This window comes from Epinephelus lanceolatus, chromosome 20, assembly GCF_041903045.1.
Source record: "Epinephelus lanceolatus isolate andai-2023 chromosome 20, ASM4190304v1, whole genome shotgun sequence".
NCBI lineage: Eukaryota > Metazoa > Chordata > Actinopteri > Perciformes > Serranidae > Epinephelus > Epinephelus lanceolatus.
In genome coordinates, this window is record NC_135753.1 from 27,152,249 (window position 1) to 27,172,664 (window position 20,416).

At 42.0% G+C, this 20,416-nt stretch overlaps 1 protein-coding gene across 1 annotated transcript; it reads right to left on the bottom strand.

Moving 5' to 3' along the window:
• Positions 1-1,263: 1,263 nt before the first annotated feature.
• bco1 (beta-carotene oxygenase 1) lies at positions 1,264-19,926 on the bottom strand. The gene is given in 13 exon segments (XM_033638199.2): positions 1,264-2,299; positions 2,567-2,678; positions 5,842-5,936; positions 6,046-6,151; positions 6,247-6,504; positions 6,660-6,880; positions 7,357-7,467; positions 7,470-7,506; positions 7,608-7,755; positions 8,733-8,862; positions 8,949-9,077; positions 9,173-9,359; positions 19,710-19,926. Coding segments are annotated over 12 exon segments (1,566 nt in total). The 5' UTR covers positions 9,237-9,359; positions 19,710-19,926; the 3' UTR covers positions 1,264-2,144.
• Between the last annotated feature and the right edge of the window lie 490 nt (positions 19,927-20,416).

A 20,416-nucleotide genomic window follows, 5' to 3' on the forward strand; every position in this document is an offset into this window, starting at 1 on the left:
GCCAGATCACAGGCCAATGTTGTCACTGCCATGCCCTATTTTTGGTCTCTGTGATGGGATAGATGCTGTGATTGTTGGCCCTTGTGATGGAATTGGTGCCTAATGATTACTGACCAATGTAATATAAAAAATGATAAGCCTGGTGCTATTTTAAAGGCATTAAATACGGTGATTACAGAATTATGTCATGCAGAAGTTGGCAAACTCTATTTAACACCTCTTAAATCCACACCACAAAGGGTTTTACAAGTACACACTGAATACTATAATGTTAGTAATAATTAGGCTGCAGATGAGCCATAACAGAACATTTAAGAGGTACAATAGTTGGTTTTATTATAGGTCTTGTGGTGTTATTATTGTTTCCTGTGATGAAGTGGATAGACTGACATAAAACCCGATAAAAATCTTGCCAATTTAGTCATGCAGCAGCCACCTATAAGGCTAATATTGAGTGATGAGTTTACTTTTCTATGCTTCTCTCACGCCTGCTGTTTGACTTATTCGCAGTCATAATTTAATTATGTTTACTAAGGAAGTAATTCACATGTGGGTAGTGCAGACTAATGGAGCGACCTCTCGGAGCAACTTCCAGCTTTGGTGTGGTGGGTGGTGGACAAATGTATGTATTTATTCATCTATTTTGTCAGTAGAAATTTAAACATAAGGGAAATGGCGGTGTGTATGTGGCAAAAGCCATCCAGGGCGCAAAACAAAAACAAGAAACAGATGGAATTTGCAAATTTGCACACACCTTATTCTCTTATTGTGTATTTGTGCTGATTCGCATTAGTTCTTGTTCTTGTTAGGGCCAGGGGAAGCTTCCCCAGGGTGCCGAACATACTAGTTCTGGCACCGGTCATATGAGCACTGTGTGTCCTTCCTGCTTCCTGCTCCCTCTGCTAATTTGATAATTTTCATCCTGTCAACCCTCGATTCACTCATCTTTAATCACTGTGACAGATGGAGACAACTTTTACACGCTGGTGAAGGTCAGAAAGTTCGTTCCTTATCTTTGCTTTAGAACCTAAGAGCCCCAACAAATAGCCTAGGAGGGGACCACACAGACTTTGCTTGTGACTTAACTTATCTCAGATAAACTGATTAGAGGTTAAAGATACTCGGAGATAGAGGTCCTGTATGCTCAGGGGCTTTGCCAGAAGATGATAAAATGTACAGATAACCATGATGACTCTGTTTCTGGACTCATTCTTTTAATCTTGATGAACTAAAGAACGGGAACACATCTCAGAAACTGACATGTTTTTTGTTGTTGTTTTGTCTTTTTATTGAAAAGGTTGAGCACAAGTGCATTGATCGTCACAGCAATACAAGAGAATAATGTGAAATACATTAACAGTAATATATGTACGTGCTTAAAGGTATACTATGCTGGGTTTTCCTTAAAAAACAAAACAATGTATAGACTCATACAAAATTAATCCCTCTCAATCATCACTTATGACCAACTAGAAGTGTGTGGCGTTGTGTCTTTCTGCAGAGACCCTGCTGTCTGCCTTAATTTACTTATTTTCTGCTCATTTTGCTCGCGCGCAGGTGTGGCTGGCACATTTTAAAGAGGTAGCGACCAGGTAGTAGCATGGATGAAGATTAGAGCCACAGTTCTGAGATTTAAGTTGGTAATCTGAGAATAAAACTTCACTATTTTCCATGATTTCTTTTTGTTTATTCTCAGAATCCTGACTTTAGACTCAAATATATTTTTCACGTGTGACCCTAATCCTTTTCCACTGCACACATCCAAGAGGAAGCTGTGAAAATGGCGGACAAAGCGCATAAAAAACACAAATGTAGCGTGGTGAAAACGCCAAGCGGACAAAGCTTGGGATTGGTGATACTGTCTACAAACAGTAACTGACAATTCCTGCATGGTATACCTTTAAGTGGCACTTAGATTCACACAAAATCGATAAATTCGCATCTTTACTAATAAACAAAGCGATAAAAATTAGTTTCGATACGGTCCCTATCATTTTACAGAGGTAGTCCATGAAGCCATGTACATCCTCACCACACTTTTGCCTAAAATACAACACTGTTCAGCAGTGTGTGCGTTCCAATAGATACCTGCGCCTTACAGTACGATTTTTAGAAGTTCTCCAAAGGCAGTTATACACAACTGACTAATTTCCTTGTGGGATAAAAAACCCATGCATAGACTGGGGGAGCTCAGCCTTCACATATGCCCGAGCGACCTCTTTGAATGTTCTGCCATCCAGAATCAGCATGAAGCTCGACTGGCCTGGGTTGCAGTTGTTAATTGCCGATAAGACCACACCTGCAGACGGAAAGGAGGAGGTTACTGTTATGCAAAACATGATATCAAAAATCTAAGGAATCACATCAGATGACGGCAGGTTTTCAAATTTTCTTTGAGCTTAAAAAACCCCCCCGCTTAACATTCAGTCTCGTGGATACAGATGTAATCAGTGAGTGATCTTATCTTTTTAGGTTGATAAGCCTATCTTTTTGTACTCTCGCTGATGTACAGTAACACCACACACACCAGTATCCATGTCATACATTGTGCACACAGTATTCTCACCATCATCCTCCGACTCTCCATTAGGTCTGGGGACGAAGACAGGCTCTGACGGCCAGCAGTTGTCCTCACTCCAGCAAATCCTTTCCTTGGTTTCTGTGTCAAACTTTGCAATCTGCATTAAATGAACAGATCAGGGAAAACAATCGAGACATGATTTACTCAGCGTGTACAACAAAGCATTACAGGCTGGCACTTTGAGTCCCCCGTAGTGTATCTGATAGCAATGTGCCCATGCAGCACTTTGCCCAGGCCCTCAGCCATATACTTTCAAAAGAGCAATAAAATTGTAAGCTTCTTAATCCAGTCAATGGGTCCATTAAGGAACTTGAACCACATCTTTTCATGGCATAAACTGGGCTGACCTTAGTCGGAGTGACTCAGGGTTCACAGGAAATAAAGTATATTTCCAAGAACGAGATGCCAATGCTTCCCAGTAATAGAGTAACCAACTGCTTAATTAATCCATCCATTTATTAGTTATACCCACATATCCTTGGAACAGTCGCAGGGGGGCAATGTTGTTTTTTAAGTAACTCAAACACAACAGTGCATCACTGTGAAATCACTACAGTCATCCTTATGTAGTTTATACATGTGCAATTCAATTGGGAAATGACTGCAGTTGCACTTTTTCAGTATAATTCAGCACGTCAGTCAGACTCGTGTTCGTCACACATGCAGTCAAAAAGGGAAGTATTGTAAATAGCAATCTGCTGAGTCTGATCACGAAAAAAAATATATGTGTACGTCAAAATAGGGGAAAGGTCTCACCTCAACAGTGGGGGGGTAAACAAAGATGGGACTCAAGTAAAAGTATTGTTACTTTATAATTATTTTGACTCAAGTAGAAGTAAAAGTACCCATAAAAACAACTGCTTGAGTACGAGTAAAAATGTTTACTATAAAAAAATATATACTCAAGCAGGGAGCAACTTCATTAGCTAGCACAGTGATGCAGTGGTAAGCATTGTCGCCTCACAGCAACAGGACTTCTGGTTCAAACCCCAGGGTGGGGGAGCCCTTCTGTGTGGAGTTTGCATGTTCTCCCCGTGTCAGCGTGGGTTTCCTCCAGGTACTCCAGCTTCCTCCCACAGTCCAAAGACATGCAGGTTAACTGGTGACTCTAAATTGTCCGTAGGTGTGAATGTGAGTGTGAATGGTTGTCTGTCTCTATGTGTCAGCCCTGTGATAGTCCGGTGACCTGTCCAGGGTGCCTCTCACACAATGTCAGCTGGGATAGGCTCCAGCCCCCCTGCCACACTTAGCAGGATAAGCAGTTACAGACAATGAATGAATGAGGATCTTCATTAGATGCAATTCATTACACCGATGTGTAGGCCAGTGATGTGTATGTGCCTCTTCTGAAGGAGACAGCGGTGTTACTTCTTCTGACATTATCTTACACTGCAGATGACTGAAGAGGGGTCACTGCCGAGGGCCACACCTCTATCTATCTGTGGTGCTTTCACTGTCTAGTAGGCTATCTTATCTCTTTAACTGATGGACAATCACTGTCGGCATGTAAACTCAGCTAAATATATAACACAGCTAAATGTATCAGTAAAAGAAGCCCAATGGGTCGCCCAATATAAGGAGTAGAAGTACATGTATTTTATCACAATACTCAAGTAGGAGTATCCCGCAACACAAAGACTCTTATTTCAATAAAGTACTCAAGTACAAGTAATGAAGTAAATGTGTTACTTCCCACCAGTGCATCTCAATCATGATCTGCGTTAAACTTTTTTTATTTATTGATGAAAAATACGTAGCGTATTCCAGACCTGACACCAATTCACAAGGTCCCTCCTTCCTCAAAGAGAGCTCTAGCTATGACTCAAACTGGATTTATGACTGGTGACTGACTGACTCAAATAATCTTCATGGTGTTGAAATAACTCTCTGATCACTTTATTTTATTCTGCTGATGTAACTACAGCTGGCAGTGAACCAACTACTGCATACAACGCTCTTGAATAAATGTTTATTCCTGCTGATGTAACTTTTTTTTTTATGTAAAGGTGGCACGGAGATAGAGTCCACTGCCTTCATTTTAGCGTATGCAACGATGGCACTTTTTTCACGGAGATACAAAGTCCCGTCTTTAAGCCTTCTTTACATTTCTACACAGAACCAAACTATGGCCCCATCATGCCACTCCAGTGTGCGATTATACACTGCTTCCGGCATTCCGCGATCATATGAGGCGTGAGGGGCATGAAATGAAACCCAACAGCATCTGCCTCTTGCGTGACAAATAACATATGCGTCAGCCGTGCTTTCTGGATAACAACAATGGCATAACATGTCAATCATAATCATTTACCTTCTCTGTTATACTGTGGCTGATTTCGTCCTCTGCTCAGAGGGTGAGGAGCTCCCAAATCTCGATGTTTTCCCAATTTGTGGACATTTACGGCTGCTTCTTCTGTGAGTTAGCCACTAACTGCTAGCAGCTGCTTTTTAAATCTCCCGCAGTGGGTCGCTAACATAATACGTAATCAAAACGTCACACTCGTTCCATCCATGGACAAGTGGAAAATATTTTGCTTTTGTTGTGTATGCACCCATATCTAATCAAACAAAATTATTTTCTTGGCTGGTCATCATCATAACGTTTTCATTTTTCCTTTAGTCCATCCTGCTTCTTATTCACAAACACCATTAAAATATAAAGAGAGCCAAAGCTCTCTGACGTTGGTGGTATTCTGCGTCAAGTGGTAATAAACAAAATTATCTGATTGTCTGAGCCAGGATGTTTCCTTCCTCTTTGCAGACACTTACCTCTGGACTGTGGGTATGCAGCAGGACTCAAGGGAAGCCCTTTTCAAAAGAGCTCTACTAAATGCTTTGAAGCCCCGCTGAGCTTGTCACGTCTTCCTATTGTTTCTGCTACCTTGACATACATTTGTGTACCCAGTGGGGAAGGATATGTGAGCCAGAACCTTGGAGTGTTCTGGTGTTTTTGAGGGCATTCAATAATTGTCACATCAACAGAGTGCTTCCTACCTTCTGCTGCGCCAACGAATTCTCAGTTCTGCGATTTGCTTCCTTCCTCAATAAAAACAATGCTGCCACAAAACAATCTGATTCCCAATAGCCCTGCATATAAAAAAATCTCTTCAAGCTCTTCTGCTCTTCAAGAGTCTCCAAGTTCAGGGTCTCCAGGCTCTCTTTGCATATAACACCAATGGGACTGTAAGAAATCACGAAGACGGATGTTCCCACCAGTCTTGTTCTGCCGTAGCTAAATTATAAACAATAGGGAATGTTACCTCTTTAGCCAGTGCAGAGTTCTCCACGCAGCTGCAGTAGATGAACCGGTGTCTCTTGCCGTTGACATCATAATTTATCCTGGGTAGGTCGAGACCTGGTGGACATCAAGTGACATTTTTTGTATTTGTATGAACAAATCAATTAGTCTTAAAGATGCGGAGATGCCAAAGCTGAGGCGTCTGTTTGAGTGACATTGGATTTACCTTCATAGAGCACCTCTGCCTGGCACACTAGTTTGCCTTCTTTCTCCTTTACAGCACTGGCTGTTGTGTATTTGAGTTTCACCAGGTTCTCTCCGACCGCCACGCCCTGCAGAACCCAGCCAAAAAGTTAGATAAATAAATAAGTGTGAGAGGAACATCATCTCTAAATTTCAAGTTGGTGTCAGTTTTTTGAAATCCCACCTTGTCCGGCTGGACCGGAAGTGCAAATCGTTTGTAGCTTGGCTTGGAGTAGCTTTCATCGTGAGACCCGGCCTTTTCCTTCAGTTTGCTAAAGTAGAACATGTCATAAAGGCTGTTGTCTTTGTAGGCGATGACATCGAAGATCACATGACCGTCGTCCTCAAAAGCGTTCACATGATGGTAGACGATCATTGATTCGGTGAAGTACTTTGTCTCGACTTCTTTGCCGGTCTTTCTGTCTATCAGGTGGATCAGACACTTGATGAAAATAACAAGTAGAAAGACAATCACAGTTACGTTAACTCAGATTATCTGTTGATAACATTGGTAGACGTGTGCAAACCCTTTCCCCTAGTACCTACAGTTGCTTCATACTTAGTTCAGACGATAAACAAAACAGAGTGACCCCTTACATCTTCCTCAGGGCTGTACTTCAGGCAGCTCGCCCAGTTGACTCCCCTCATGTACGCAGTGGCCATCTTGAGGATGTCCAGTTTTAAAGGCTGCTCGATGAAGATGAGATAGTTGTCCGTGATGCCGAAGCTGTGGTAGTAGCTGGGTGTGAGTAGGGATCGGCAGGGAAGCGTGCAGATCACCTCCACATTCTTCAGCGCGGGGGCGTTCTTGCCTTTGTCTGAAGATTTAAAGTGAAGAGCAAAAAATTGAAGCAAAAGACCTCAATTATTTTAATTTGTTGACATATTAGTGAAGACAAGGACGTAGGTTTTGTTCAACATTGTGGGATACATGTGAAACAGGAGGTTTAGGGGCCACTCCCAGGATATTTTGGGCATTAAAGACTTAATTTCCTGAATTCTGGTGAACTTTCTATGCATGAATTTGTGATTTTTCTGCACCAATTTGTGGTGGAAATGTCTTTAAGTTCGTCAAAACACCTCTGCTAATTTCATGTTTTTATGGGGGTTACAAAGGCATGTTCTAATTATTGAGTAGGAAATATCCCCTGTGTCCCCCTTGAAATGTTTGCCTATGAATGTCTGCAAAAATAGTACAGCACAGCATTCATACTTAAAGAAACAAAGCGCAGCTGATACTGAGAGAAAGCACTGAGGCGCCGGGAAAAGAGAGCAGGTCATTAGGTTTACACACCTTTCTCTGGAACAACAGGGACTTTGAACAGTATGTATTTAGTCTTGCCCTTCTCCGCTACTGAAGTTCCGATGTTGTAGGCGTTGCCCTCTTTGTCGTAGTGCGGATGGATGAAGCCAAGTTCACCGGCAGGTACTTCATGTAGTCCACCTGTGTGAAACAGTTGAGCAACTCATGAGCTGTGACATCTACCCTTTACCTGGACGTGTGTTAAGAGTGATCACACATGGAGATTGAGATCAGCAGGTTACCTTATCCTGCGTTTCCAGCGTCACTGGATCAATCTTGCGGATGTAGTTGGTTTCAGAGGTGGCGTAATAGTCGTTTCCGTATTTAATAAAATTGCTTGCACCGTTGTCAGTGAAGTCGGGCACTGTGTGGTTGAGAAAGGTGATCGCCCTGAAAAGTAAGATGGAAATAGACTTTAAAAAAAAACTAATTTGCTTACACTGAGGGTCCTGTAGAAATGTGTGGGTACTTTGCATCTCAATAACAACTTCACAGCACAAAGGGGAACAGCAGGGGTTTCCCCAAACTCTGATCATCCTCATATTGATGCAGATGACTCGTTTATTTTTATCTTTAAATTCACTTATAGCCCAACGTGATTATGAGTCATGAGAGTAACTACTCTGACCATAGGTTTCACTTCCTCCTCAGCTACAGTCGACAGCTATAGAATTCAGATGTTAATCATATCTAACAACCAAAACCTTCCTTTCAATATCTTGTGCAATATGATTTCACAACATCATGTGCAATAGTATTCTTCAATATCATCACTTGTCATGTGCAGCACTACTTCTCTTTGTTATATGATATACAATATCACATTGATTATCAGGCACAGTCTATTCTTCATACCATTTTATCTTGTACTTATCATACTCCTGTTGTTACTGGTTTTGCTATTGCATCTTGAGAACACCTCTATCTTGTATATTTAGCCAGATACAGATATTTACTACTCTATTGTTCTCAAACTGGGCCCAGGTAGTGACCCTGACCCGGGGAACCCACTGGTTGTTACTGTAATTTGATGCATTCTCTGACACAAGAATTTCCTTCCTTCCTTCCATTGAATTTAATTGAAATCCCATCGGGTGCAGGTCCCTGAAGCATAATCCTACCCCATGGGGGTCTGTGAGCAAATGCAAAGGTTGAGGACTACTGCTTTAGAAAACAATTAGCTGCTTGCATTTGGATAATCCCCCCTATTCTCCTACACTTCCATTTGTGTATTGCAGATGCTGTGGATTAATCAAATGTATGTTTGCAGGATACATACAAAAAAACGAACAAGAAATACATATAACAAGGATACCATAAGAGCAATGAAATAATCAAAATGAGGTTAAAATTAGGGGTATGCTTACTTGACAATAAAGTTCTTTCTGGGGTCTGGGTAGGCCATTGTGCCCATTTCAGATACAACTATCCTGTTTGCAGCCATGTTAGACTTGTAGGTGTCACTCTTGAGGAATCTGCTTCTGTAGGTCATTTCACCTGTAAGAAAAAAGGTGTAAGGTGCGCTCATCATGACATGCAGTAAAGACAGAAATAATGCTATGACTTAAAAGTGCAAAACAAACCATCTTTAAAGGCGAAGCTGTTCATGAGGGCCATCCCATCAAACCAGTGGTCGTAGCTGGTGTCACCCACGGAGAAGATGCCGGGGCCGTTGCGCAGGAGCGTGCCTTGCAGCCAGCCGGGAATATTCCCTGCAGGAGAGGACACAGACAAACACAAGCGGTGTAGTTGAAGTCAGTGCACGAGTTGGTTGTTAAATAGCGTAAAGGTAAAAAGCTTCACCCACCTTTTACATCTGCCTTGCATGGCTCCGGGCTCTCCACTGCGTTCTTGGAAAACTCTGGTGTCATGTTTGCCTGGAGCGGAGTGACCAACACGCGGAGGTGTCTGGAGAAACAGTGCAGCCAGCGCAAGGAGAGCCACTCCCTTTAAAGGTCTTCATGGGGGGGTTGGCAGAGGACGTGTTGACTCATCTGCGAGGATTTCATTGTAATGTTGCTGTAATCATTTATTTGAAGCTTAGTTCTGCGAAATGAGCTCCACAAGATAAAGCTCTTATTGTGTCATATTCTGAGTACTGATCGATAACTGCCTACCTTTTGATATGTCTTCTTCTGCTATTTACACTTCTTCCACCCTGATTTAACATGAGCCATTTTAATATAATAATAATAATAATAATAATAATAATAATAATAATAATAATCATTAAAACAGGATCTCTTTGCCACATGTGTTGCTGTGTTACATTTACAGCTGCAGGTTTAGTGTTTACCTCTCACTGCACCTTTGGCTTCATTAAACAGCTTGTATAAGCTGCAATCCACTTTTACAGCCCCCCCCCCCCCCCCCCCCCCCCCCCTCCACGTGCATTGTTATGCCTTTATTATACTTTGTTTCAGTTTCACCACTTTCTGGATCTGCCTGGTAATTCACATGTACAACAAATCACACTTATATTTTTTAATAGACCTTTGAAGAGTTAGTGTAACATTCCTGAGGGAGTCACAGTGTGGATTCAGTATGATCTCAGATCTTAAGTAATGCTTGTTATCTGCTCTGGTGGCTTAAGGTATAATATTACTTTATGGCCTTACTCTCACTGGAAATAGTGTTGAACTCTGGTTTATTTCATTCACTATCACATATTCTATGGTATTGTTTTCTTGGAAAGTTGTTTAGTGTCCCCCAGAGTTACAGACTAACTGTGGACTCCTATCAGCTGCAGGGCTGGTGCATCCTGTACCTGATAAAGCCTATAGTGGAGGAACAAATCCCCAAAAGGTGTAGGTTTTGAGTATCCCTATCTGAGGTGGAACAAAGCACAAACATTTTTCGGGACCCTTATATGTCTAGTTTTTGAAATGGATGGTTGTATGAAAATATTTTACTGCAAAATTAGTTTATTTGGTTGATATTTTGATCCTACCCAAACCCCAAATGTAGGCTTCTCTGAAAGGCACAGCATCTGCCTTATCACATGTATCTCTGGTAATAATTATTGTAATGTCACCAAATTTGAATGTTCACAATTATTACATACAACAAAGCAAAGGTTTCATCAGTGTAACAGGATCAACTATACCACAGTAATATGTGTAACAAAACATTTGTAATAAGCCAAGGCCTCCATAGTCAATATGCAGAACATTTTATACTCATTTTCTGTACCCCTACGTTCACCTTTAGGGGTACCCCACCTACAAAGGGGTGTATCCCACCTTATCTCTCCCCTTTTACTGTTGTACTCCGTGGGAGAGGGGCTCACGTTTATATAGTTGTAAGTGAGTCAGAGCTGTCAGGATTAAACAGAGATAACCTCCAAAGATATCCACGGTCTGGGCCTCTTCATATCAACTCAACGCAGACAACACTAGAGTCCACCAGTTGCATCAATACCTTTGTCTATCTTTGAGATATATACACTTTAACACCTTTGAATTATAGGCGAGGGTTGATTTGGAAATTAAAAATCCAACAGCTATGCATATACACACTCACAGGCCACTTTATTAGTTACACCTGTTCAACTGCTTGTTAAATAGCTAATCAGCCAATCACGTGGCAGCAACTCAATGCATTTAGGTATGTAGACATGGTCAAGACGACCTGCTGAAGTTCAAACTTAGCATCAAAATGAGGAAGAAAGTTGATTTAAGTGACTTTGAACGTGGCATGGTTGTTGGTGCCAGACAGGCTGCTTTGAGTATTTCAGAAACTGCTGATCTACTGGGATTTTCACACACAGCCATCTCTAGGGTTTACAGAGGATGGTCCATGGATGCCAGAGGTCAGAGGAGAATGGCCAGACTGGTTCAAGATGATAGAAAGGCAACAGAAACTCAAATAACCACTGGTTACAACCAAGGTCTGCAGAAGACCATCTCTGAACCAACAACACGTCCAACTTTGAAGCAGATGGGCTACAGCAGCAGAAGACCACACCAGGTGCCACTCCTGTCAGCTAACAACAGGAAACTGAGGCTACAGTTCACACAGGCTCACCAAAACTGGACAATAGAAGATTGGAGAAACGTTGCCTGGTCTGATGAGTCTGGATTTCTGCTGCCACATTCAGATGGTAGGGTCAGAATTTGGTGTCATGGATCCATCCTGCCTTGTATCAACAGTTCAGGCTGGTGGTGGTGATGTAATGGTGTGGGGGATATTTTTTTGGCACACTTTGGGCCCCTTAGTACCAACTGAGCATGGTTTAAACACCACAGCCTACTTGAGTATTGTTGCTGACCGTGTCCATCTCTTTATGACCACAGTGTACCCATCTTCTGATGGCTACTTGCAGCAGGATAACGCACCATGTCACAAAGCTCAAATCATCTCAAACTGGTTTCTTCAACATGACAATGAGTTCACTGTACTCCAATGGCCTCCACAGTCACCAGATCTCAATCCAATAGAGCACCTTTGGGATGTGGTGGAACGGGAGATTCACATCATGGATGTGCAGGTGACAAATCTGCAGCAGCTGTGTGATGCTATCATGTCAATATGGACCAAAATCTCTGAGGAATGTTTCCAGCACCTTGTTGAATGTATACCATGAAGAATTAAGGCAGCTCTGAAGCCAAAAGGGGGTCCAACCTGGTACTAGCAAGGTGTACCTGATAAAGTGGCTGATGAGTGTAGGTCTACATACAAAAGATTGCTATCGTATCATAAAAGAAGGTTATCAGGATATTTGCTTGACCCTCTCATGTCACCAGCTCCTAACAGGCTACAAGAGCAGCCACATCAAACAGGCACATACTGTACATTGGGGTCCTGTTAGTGTAAATGTGTGAAGAGAAGGACACAAACCATAGATTAAGCCAACACTACATTTACCGCCCTGCGACTGTTTGTCCCCACCAACCATCTATGTCTGTCCAGACTCATATAAAACATTTTGCAAAGACTGAAAGCTGTTATATTCACTTAGGGGCTGACAGTAGCTCAGTCCACAGGAACTTGGCTTGAGAACCCAAGGGTCACCAGTTCAAGTCCAAATATGGAGTGTGGGCTGGTAGCTGGAGAGGTGCCAGTTCACCTCCTGGGCACTGCCGAGGTACCCTTGAGCAATTAACTGAACTGCTTGGGGTGCCTGTCCATGGACAGCCCCCTCGCTCTGACATCGCTCCACTTATTGCATGTATAGGTGCTGTATGTGCATGTGTGTGTTTCAGGCCTGTGTGTGTAACAACAGAGTTAAAAAGACTGAATTTCCCCTCGATACAGTTTTTCTTATTATTATTCTTTATCCTCTTCTTCTTCTTCTTAGAGACCACAGAGGAGCACAGAGGACTGATACAGAGCCTCATCACATGTTGCAACAACAACCTCCTGAAGCAAAAGCAGTGAGCTTGTGGTGGACTACCGGAGGAAGAGGATAAAACACAACGTTGTAACCATGACAGTGGACAGTGCTTCAATATGAATGTCTCAAGAAGCTGCATATTCTAAAACATGGATGCTTCACACATGTCTTCAACCTGGCGGCACAGAGGATCTATACAATCACAGCAGTTTCAAGCACCCAAGATTAGTGTCACCAATTCAGTATCTCATTTTTATTTATTTGACTCATGACCATATCACATGGTATGGAGCACAAACTTTACGTACAGTAACAAAACAATGGCTTTCTGCAGGGATGCGGGAGCTGTGCTGGACCATCGTGGTGAAGACGGGGCTGAGCTGGAGGGCGGAGCTTTGTATTTACTGGTCCATCTACGTCCTAACCCTCACCTATGGTCATGAGCTCTGGGAAGTGACCAAAAGAATGAGATCGCTGATACAAGCGGTCGAAATGAGGTTCCTTCGTGGGGTGGCTGGGCTCAGCCTTAGAGATAGAGTGAGGAGCTCGGAGTAGAGCCTCTGCTCCTTCATGTCGAAAGGAGTCAGTTGAGGTGGTTCAGGCATCTGATCAGGATGCCGCCTGTTAGAGGTGTCCAGGCACGTCCCACTGGTAGGAGGCCCCGGGGCAGACCCAAAACACTTTGGAGGGATTACATATCTCATCTGGCCTGGGAACACCTTGGGGTCCCCCAGGAGGAGCTGGAAAGCGTTGCTGGGAAGAGGGATGTCTAGGGTGCTTTGCTTGGCCTGCTGCCTCCGCGACCCGGCCCCAGATAAGCGGATGGAAATGTATGGATGGACAAAACAATGGCACACAGGGTGGCCAAAGTGCAACCAATGTAACTTAAACAAAGGAAGGACATTCTATAAAAAAGCACGTAGTCTGATCACAGTGACCTTTGACCTCTGACCACCACATTTTAATCAGGTCATCTTTGAGTTCAAGTGGACATTTGTGCCACTGAAATTCCCTTCAGACATTCCTGAAGAAATAATGATAAGTAAAACCAGTATACTGGAAAGATGTGAGCGGGTAACTCTGAAAGTAATAATAGATCATATCTGCATGTTAAAGTCCACATGCACATCACCAAGAGTTTAAATAAACTGTAATATGATCTCACCTGTGGGATTTCCACGAATAACCACGCGGTGACATAACTGCGCCTGTGATGACTAGAGGCAATCTGCAGGGTGACGAGGGCATGGGCTGCTTCTTATCTGTATCTATTATCTATATTATGATCACGTATCTGTATTTATATTCATATCCTTCTCTGTGCTGCGGTGATGATCCAGCTTTCTCAGTGGAGTCGTTCAAATTCCATCAAAACTATGCCCGTAGCTGTACCTGAGACGGGACCATGATGCAGCAGTGCTTTTGTTCAAGTCTGAGTGTATCTCAGATTGTTTGAAATCATTGTCAACAATATATGTTCAGTCCCTGTTTGACTTATCGAAAAGTTATTTGCTCTTGTTTTGCTCCACGAGCACTCCTCCAACAAAGTCATGTGCTATTTCAAAGCAGTGGGGTTTTCTTGCTGAAAACAAACACACGGAGGAGACTAACAAACCGTGAGAAGAACAGCAGCCTGTTGACAGAATCAATAATTGAAGTGTGGCATTTAATTGGCAAAGTCTGTTGCCATTTTCTCCGCTCTCAGAATACAGCTCTCCGATCTGTCCCCAGGGTGAAAAGGGAAGTCAGCAGGCCCCAGGAATAACCTCCCTACTGACATCAGACAATCTGGATCTGTTGAGACCTTAACATCCACACTCAAAACTTGTTTTTCGCCTAACCTTTCACCTAAATGCTCATTAGGTCATCATCTGTCTGGCAGGTCTGAGCCAAGATATATCACCGAAGCCCAGATACTCATAGTTATAATCCTTGTTTGGTCTGCTGATGGAAATATGAACTTTCGGAGACACATCTAGATAACCCTCCGGCACTTGATTAGATACACCTGGGAGCTGCTCTACATCCTCCCAGATGCATTTTCTTCATATGAGTTGACATTGTTTGCATATTGTTTTCCCATTTGGATTGTCTATACTGTAATTTTATTATCCTGGTTATCTATTGACTGTAAAGCCCCTTGAGGCAAACCAGTGATCTGTGATACTGGGCTGTATGGTGTTAGTGGGAGGTTACAAAAAGCCTTTCACTCGTTGGTTTTAAGAGAGCCTTGAGGACGAAAAGTGTCCTTCAACCACAAACAACCAGTTCAGTCCCTGCAGGGGACGCGCATCTGCTCTTTCGGTTGATTTCTGCACTTTGATCATTCGGTGGAGCTCATTGGGCAAAGATGAATATCTCCTCATGGAATAAAAACCCTAAAAGGAGGCCCTGTTTCCTGTGAACACACCAGGCACTCTGTAACACCAGTGAAAAGTATTTATTTTTCTGGTTAGCGCTAGATTTGTTGCAGTGCCATCATTGCTGCAGCTTAGATGCTACTGTTATGGTGACTGTTAAAAGGTATGAATGTTAAAATAACATACTGAGGAAAAAAGATCGTTAATTTAAGCCACTGAAATGACTTTTAAATTATTATGAATGCAAAAATATGACTGTGGTCTGGAAATATTCCTTGCTGCAAGCTACATACAATTGGCCACATTTAAAAGCTGCATTACTGCCAGCATTTAGGTCGTCCTTTATGGTTTTACACAAAAATGCAAACAAGCTATTGGCTCAGCTAGATGTTCACACTAGTCTGTGTCTTCAAAAAGTTTTCTTTGAGGTATATCTTTTATTTTAATGCCTGAGATCCTGATGAAAACCTTTGTATAACCTTTGTCAGTGTTTCAATCTTGCTGCCATGATAAACAGATGACTGCATTTCTTGTTTACCAAAAAGACTCTGGAAACTTTTTTTTCCCACTGTGACAAATGTTTGTTAGAGCAGTGACTCTCGAGGACTTTTAAATCGATTAACATTAGGTCCCCATTTGATATGGTTTTGCTTTAGGGACCACTTTGATTGTTAGTTATGATTAGAAATTGTTAAAACCAGATTTCCTAGCTACTTGTCAGTTGCAGTTGAGGAGATGACCACGGAGGAAGTGAAACTTCTGATCAAAATAATCACTCTTATGACTCTTACTCACATTGTGGTCAGGCAAACATGCACTAGAATAGAAAGCAGTAACATCAGACTATGGTGAATACATTATTTGGTTTCGCTTTGTCATTGTTGATGGCTAGAAAGCAAAGACCAGGGAACCACAGCCCCACTGCTGGATACAGAGCACACAGATATCAGTGGTGAAGGCAGAGAAAATTTTAAAAACATGGCTACACTGTCCTCTAGTGGCTCATGGAGACATTACATGTTATGGTTGCTTCATGGAGACTGTCAGGGGCGCAGGGTCGTGGGGACGGGGGCCCAAAAATCCATCTCAGCCACCATCTTGAGGGATGTCTTAATTCTTAAAATACATCTCAAGGAAACAAGAGGCTTGTCAGAGGAGCTATGAGCAAGGATGCACAGGTGTACCCTATGTGTAAGTCTTTTTACGGCACCCGTGACATATCAAACAAGCTTGGCACACATCTGATAATGCAGCTGTGCAGCACGCCATACTTAAATGACATCGCTTTTTAAAATGACAGCTCTTAGCACGGATGTCTAGTTTTGTTAAATGCCTGTTGCCTTGAGTCCTCTCTCCTCGCATCTCAGGTGGGAGGGACTAAGATGCAAGGAGGGGAGGAGGGGAGGAGAGGAATCAAGGACATACAAACTGAAAAATGAGGAGAGGGTAGAATGAATAGCCGTGGATTCGGAGTGAGGCCCATAGAACAAGCCTATGCACAGGGTCCAGAATTATGTTCTACTTCACTGGAGAGTGTCAAAGTAGCTCTAGTAATGTCAGAATGTTTTTTATATATCATTGGTTAATTATGACAAAAAAAAAACAGAATTGTTACTCAGAGCTTTTAAGACATCTGTATTTAAACTTAGTGCTAAAATATTAAGGTAGCCTGGGAACAAGATGTGGGACCTCCATCTGAGAACCAATGGGTCTCTATTCTTAGGTTCTAAGGTTAAGCTATCTAGCAGCTACCCTGATACAACCTCCACCTGTGACAAAAGCAAAAACAGTGATGCCACCCTGATCCATGTGTAGGGGAGACCGGGGATGGTTGTAACAAAGGGATAGTTGTAACACTCTCAGTTTGGCCAATTAGAAACGAGCTGTGGTGACATCATCAACATAGTCCATGCCCATTTACAATTGGAGCTCACTGGTGAAGCCGCATGTCTCTGAGTCCAAATTTGTTTGTTCTAGAGCCAAAAAACAGTTTTTCAGGTGAGAAACCAAACATTTTCATCACAGTTGTTTTTGCATAGTGTCCATTGTGTTTGTGGTACACCCAAAATTGTGCAACCACTTTTATGTTTATTTAATTTAATCAGCTAAGAAGTAATTTTCTTTCATTTTGAGGGTTCGAAACTATCCCTAGCAATGTACGTGGCAGCCACGCTATTTTATTTTTATATACTGTGAAGAAATATGGTAAATGTAAGCAGCACCCATGTGGAACCTTGGTCATGGGAGCAGTTGCGCCCCCAAGTTATCTCAGGTGGGAATAGTCTGGGGCCGTTAGTGGCCGTTTTGGTAAGGAAACGGAACCAGGGCGAGTGAGACAGGATCCGGAATTCGATGGATGTGCCTTTCCGTATAAATAAAAGCACCAAGCTAATAAAAATGCGGTGAAACTTTTAATTTAAAGAATATAATTTACAAGAAAAGCCCCAAGCCATTAAGTTAATCGATTTTCTTACACCCCTCATCACCCCAAATCGATGGTGCGCCAGAATTTAAAGTTTTACTATGGTGAACACTTTTAGTTTGGTGAATTTGGTGAATACCGCATCCGCTCCCTAGACCGGAACCAGAATCCAGACAAAATTCAGAGTGAATAGACACCAGGCGAGGCTAAGGTGGGAACTTCCGCCCACACCCCAGATGCAACTTGGATGGCGAACTGAACGCTCCTGTCTTCATTGCTGCTTCACTTTATCTGTATTTTACAGATTTGTATTTTGTTGCTGTGGTACCACATTCTGGGACCCGTAACATGTTGTATGTACAATTGTTTCACTTACATTGGTTCGAGTAGTGGTTTCTCTAGTTTAATTTGATGTGTTTCATTAGTGCTAGCTTTGGAGCTAAATGCTAAAAACAGTTAGCTCTTTCATGGCTGCTAGGCATGGGGAGGGTTGTAACTCTTCGAAAGTGTTTATTGTTCAACTGTTAAAATGCTGTTCAAACAGCAACCTCATTCAGGCTACAACGCGCACACACACACACACACACACACAGGTTAATACTTTATTATTCTTGATTTTATTTATTTTATGTTATATATTTTTATTTATTTTATTGTACGTATTTTTTGTATGTTATACATTTATATTTATTTTAATATTATAATTATTGTATTCTTACAAGTTTATTGTTCCTTCTTTATTATTCATTAAAGTGCTTGAATACATTTAGCCTATTGTGAATCTTTTTTAAGCACAATAATTTAATTGTTACATCCACTCACCCCAGTACTGGGGTACCTTGTAACAATATACCTCTTTAAATTTGACATTAATTTCCATAATCTGTGATGGTGTAGTAGAGGTCAAAGTGTGTGTTATTTATAGCAGACAATTATGGGTACCACGTATCAAAATTTAAGAGCTCTAACAAAAAAACCCACTGAGTTACACTTGCTCAAACAAAAAGTGTTACAATCATCCCTGGTCTCCCCTACTGGCTATGCCCTCACCTACAAACATTTTGGAAACATCTCTTCCATTTCCTGTCTAAAGTCCTTAAAAAATCAGAACTAGTTACCTGTTGATGTTGCCTTGTTTGGCACTGTGAGTGGAGATGAGCCTCACCTGACATCTGTAGAGCGCCGTATGGTGACTTTTGCTTTGCTCTTGGCCAGATGCACCATCTTGCTCAAATGGAAGGAGGCTGTCCCACCTACACCTGGCCAGTGGCTTTGAGATGTAATGTCCTGCCTAAAATTTGACACTTCGCCAAAACGTTTTAGACCTGGGGATCCGTTTTGTCTCATTTTCACAACACCTACCTCACACACACTGATGTATACTGTGTGGTGCTGTGGGACGTGTTTTTGGCAAACTGGGATTAGTGTGGCATTTTCAGAGCAGACCTTTTGACTCATTGTGGTAAGAACACAGGTGAAACTAATTTACTTAACGACGGCTCAGTTCCATCAAGAGTTCCAGGAGGTCATGACACTGAGCCAGCATGCATGACATCAGCACTCTGGAGCTAACTCACCTAAATGAAATTAAGTCATTTTTAATGTTATATCACATGTATGTTTTTCCTACTTTTACAAACCAAAAGGTCTGTTTGAAGAAAAAGAGTTCCCCTCTTTCACCAGCAGGGGGCAGAGGTTATACTGTTTAGTCATGACTGTATCATCCTTTGCCAAGTTCTCTGTCCTCACAAAACTTTATAGTGTTACTTTTTTTCTGGGAAGTTAATACAGTCTGTGAGGACACGCAGACAGTGGTTCCCATCTGGCAGGTCATGGTCCAAAAGTGGGTCACAGGTCCTTTCTGAATGGCCCCCAAGTGACTCTCAAACATGTCAAGTTTGTAAAAAACACTTTTTTTTTTTAGGTACAGTGAATTGCAGTGAATTGAATAATGCACAGATACTTAACAGAGACAGGAAACTAGCTCGACAACATGGCCAAATGCACTTTGAACTAGTGACTAAGGAGAAATCTGGACCCTGTGGTTGGAGCAGTTGGGAACCACTGACGGAGACACCATCTTTGCCACGTAAAGGGAATTACTGTCTCCAGTCTCAGTGTAATACAAAGCCATCAAGCAGCTTTGGTCTTGTTAAGTTGCCATGAAATATAACATTGAAGGTAGACTCCACCCCCTCAAACAACCATTTGTCTATCATTTACTCACGGTGTTTTGTTGAATTTGTGAAGAAAACTTGTGAATGAAAAACCCCAAAATGGAGGAAACAGCAAAACTATATCAAAACACCTGACAACAAACTCTCACACAACTCTAGCAGTGTAATCCAAGTCTCATTCACCCAGTCGTATCCTCAGTGCTTCCCAAACTGACAGCCTGTTCTGATGGCAAACTAAACTGAGAGTGAATCTTATCAGTGCTTGTAATGATTTTCACAGCCTGACCCTACTGATAAAACAATTCTCTGAACACAGAGGTCTACCGCAGCCTCAATCAGTCGTTTATTTGTGTTAATGTGTCACTTTGAACTTCCAAACAAACCCTTTAAATCCCCAAAGTCACGCAATATCACAACGAAACTAACTGATCAAGGCAGTGGTAGACTCGGATTATACTGCATGAGTTGTGTGAGTGTTTGGACACTGATGTTGTGATTTAGTTTTGCTGTTATGGACTAAGGATAGACCGATACATCGGCTGGCCGATATATCGGGCCGATATTTGAGGTTTTTTTTAACTTGTATCGGCATCGGCCAATACACGCGTGGGTTCGCGGATTAATTTTTCCCTGGCACTTTTTTTTATTTGAAAGTATGTGGTTAAGTTGAACAAAGCTGTTGAATCCTACTGTGTACAGTAGTTGTTGTTTTATTTATGCTTCAGCTTAAATATTTGTTTATTTTATAAAGACATTA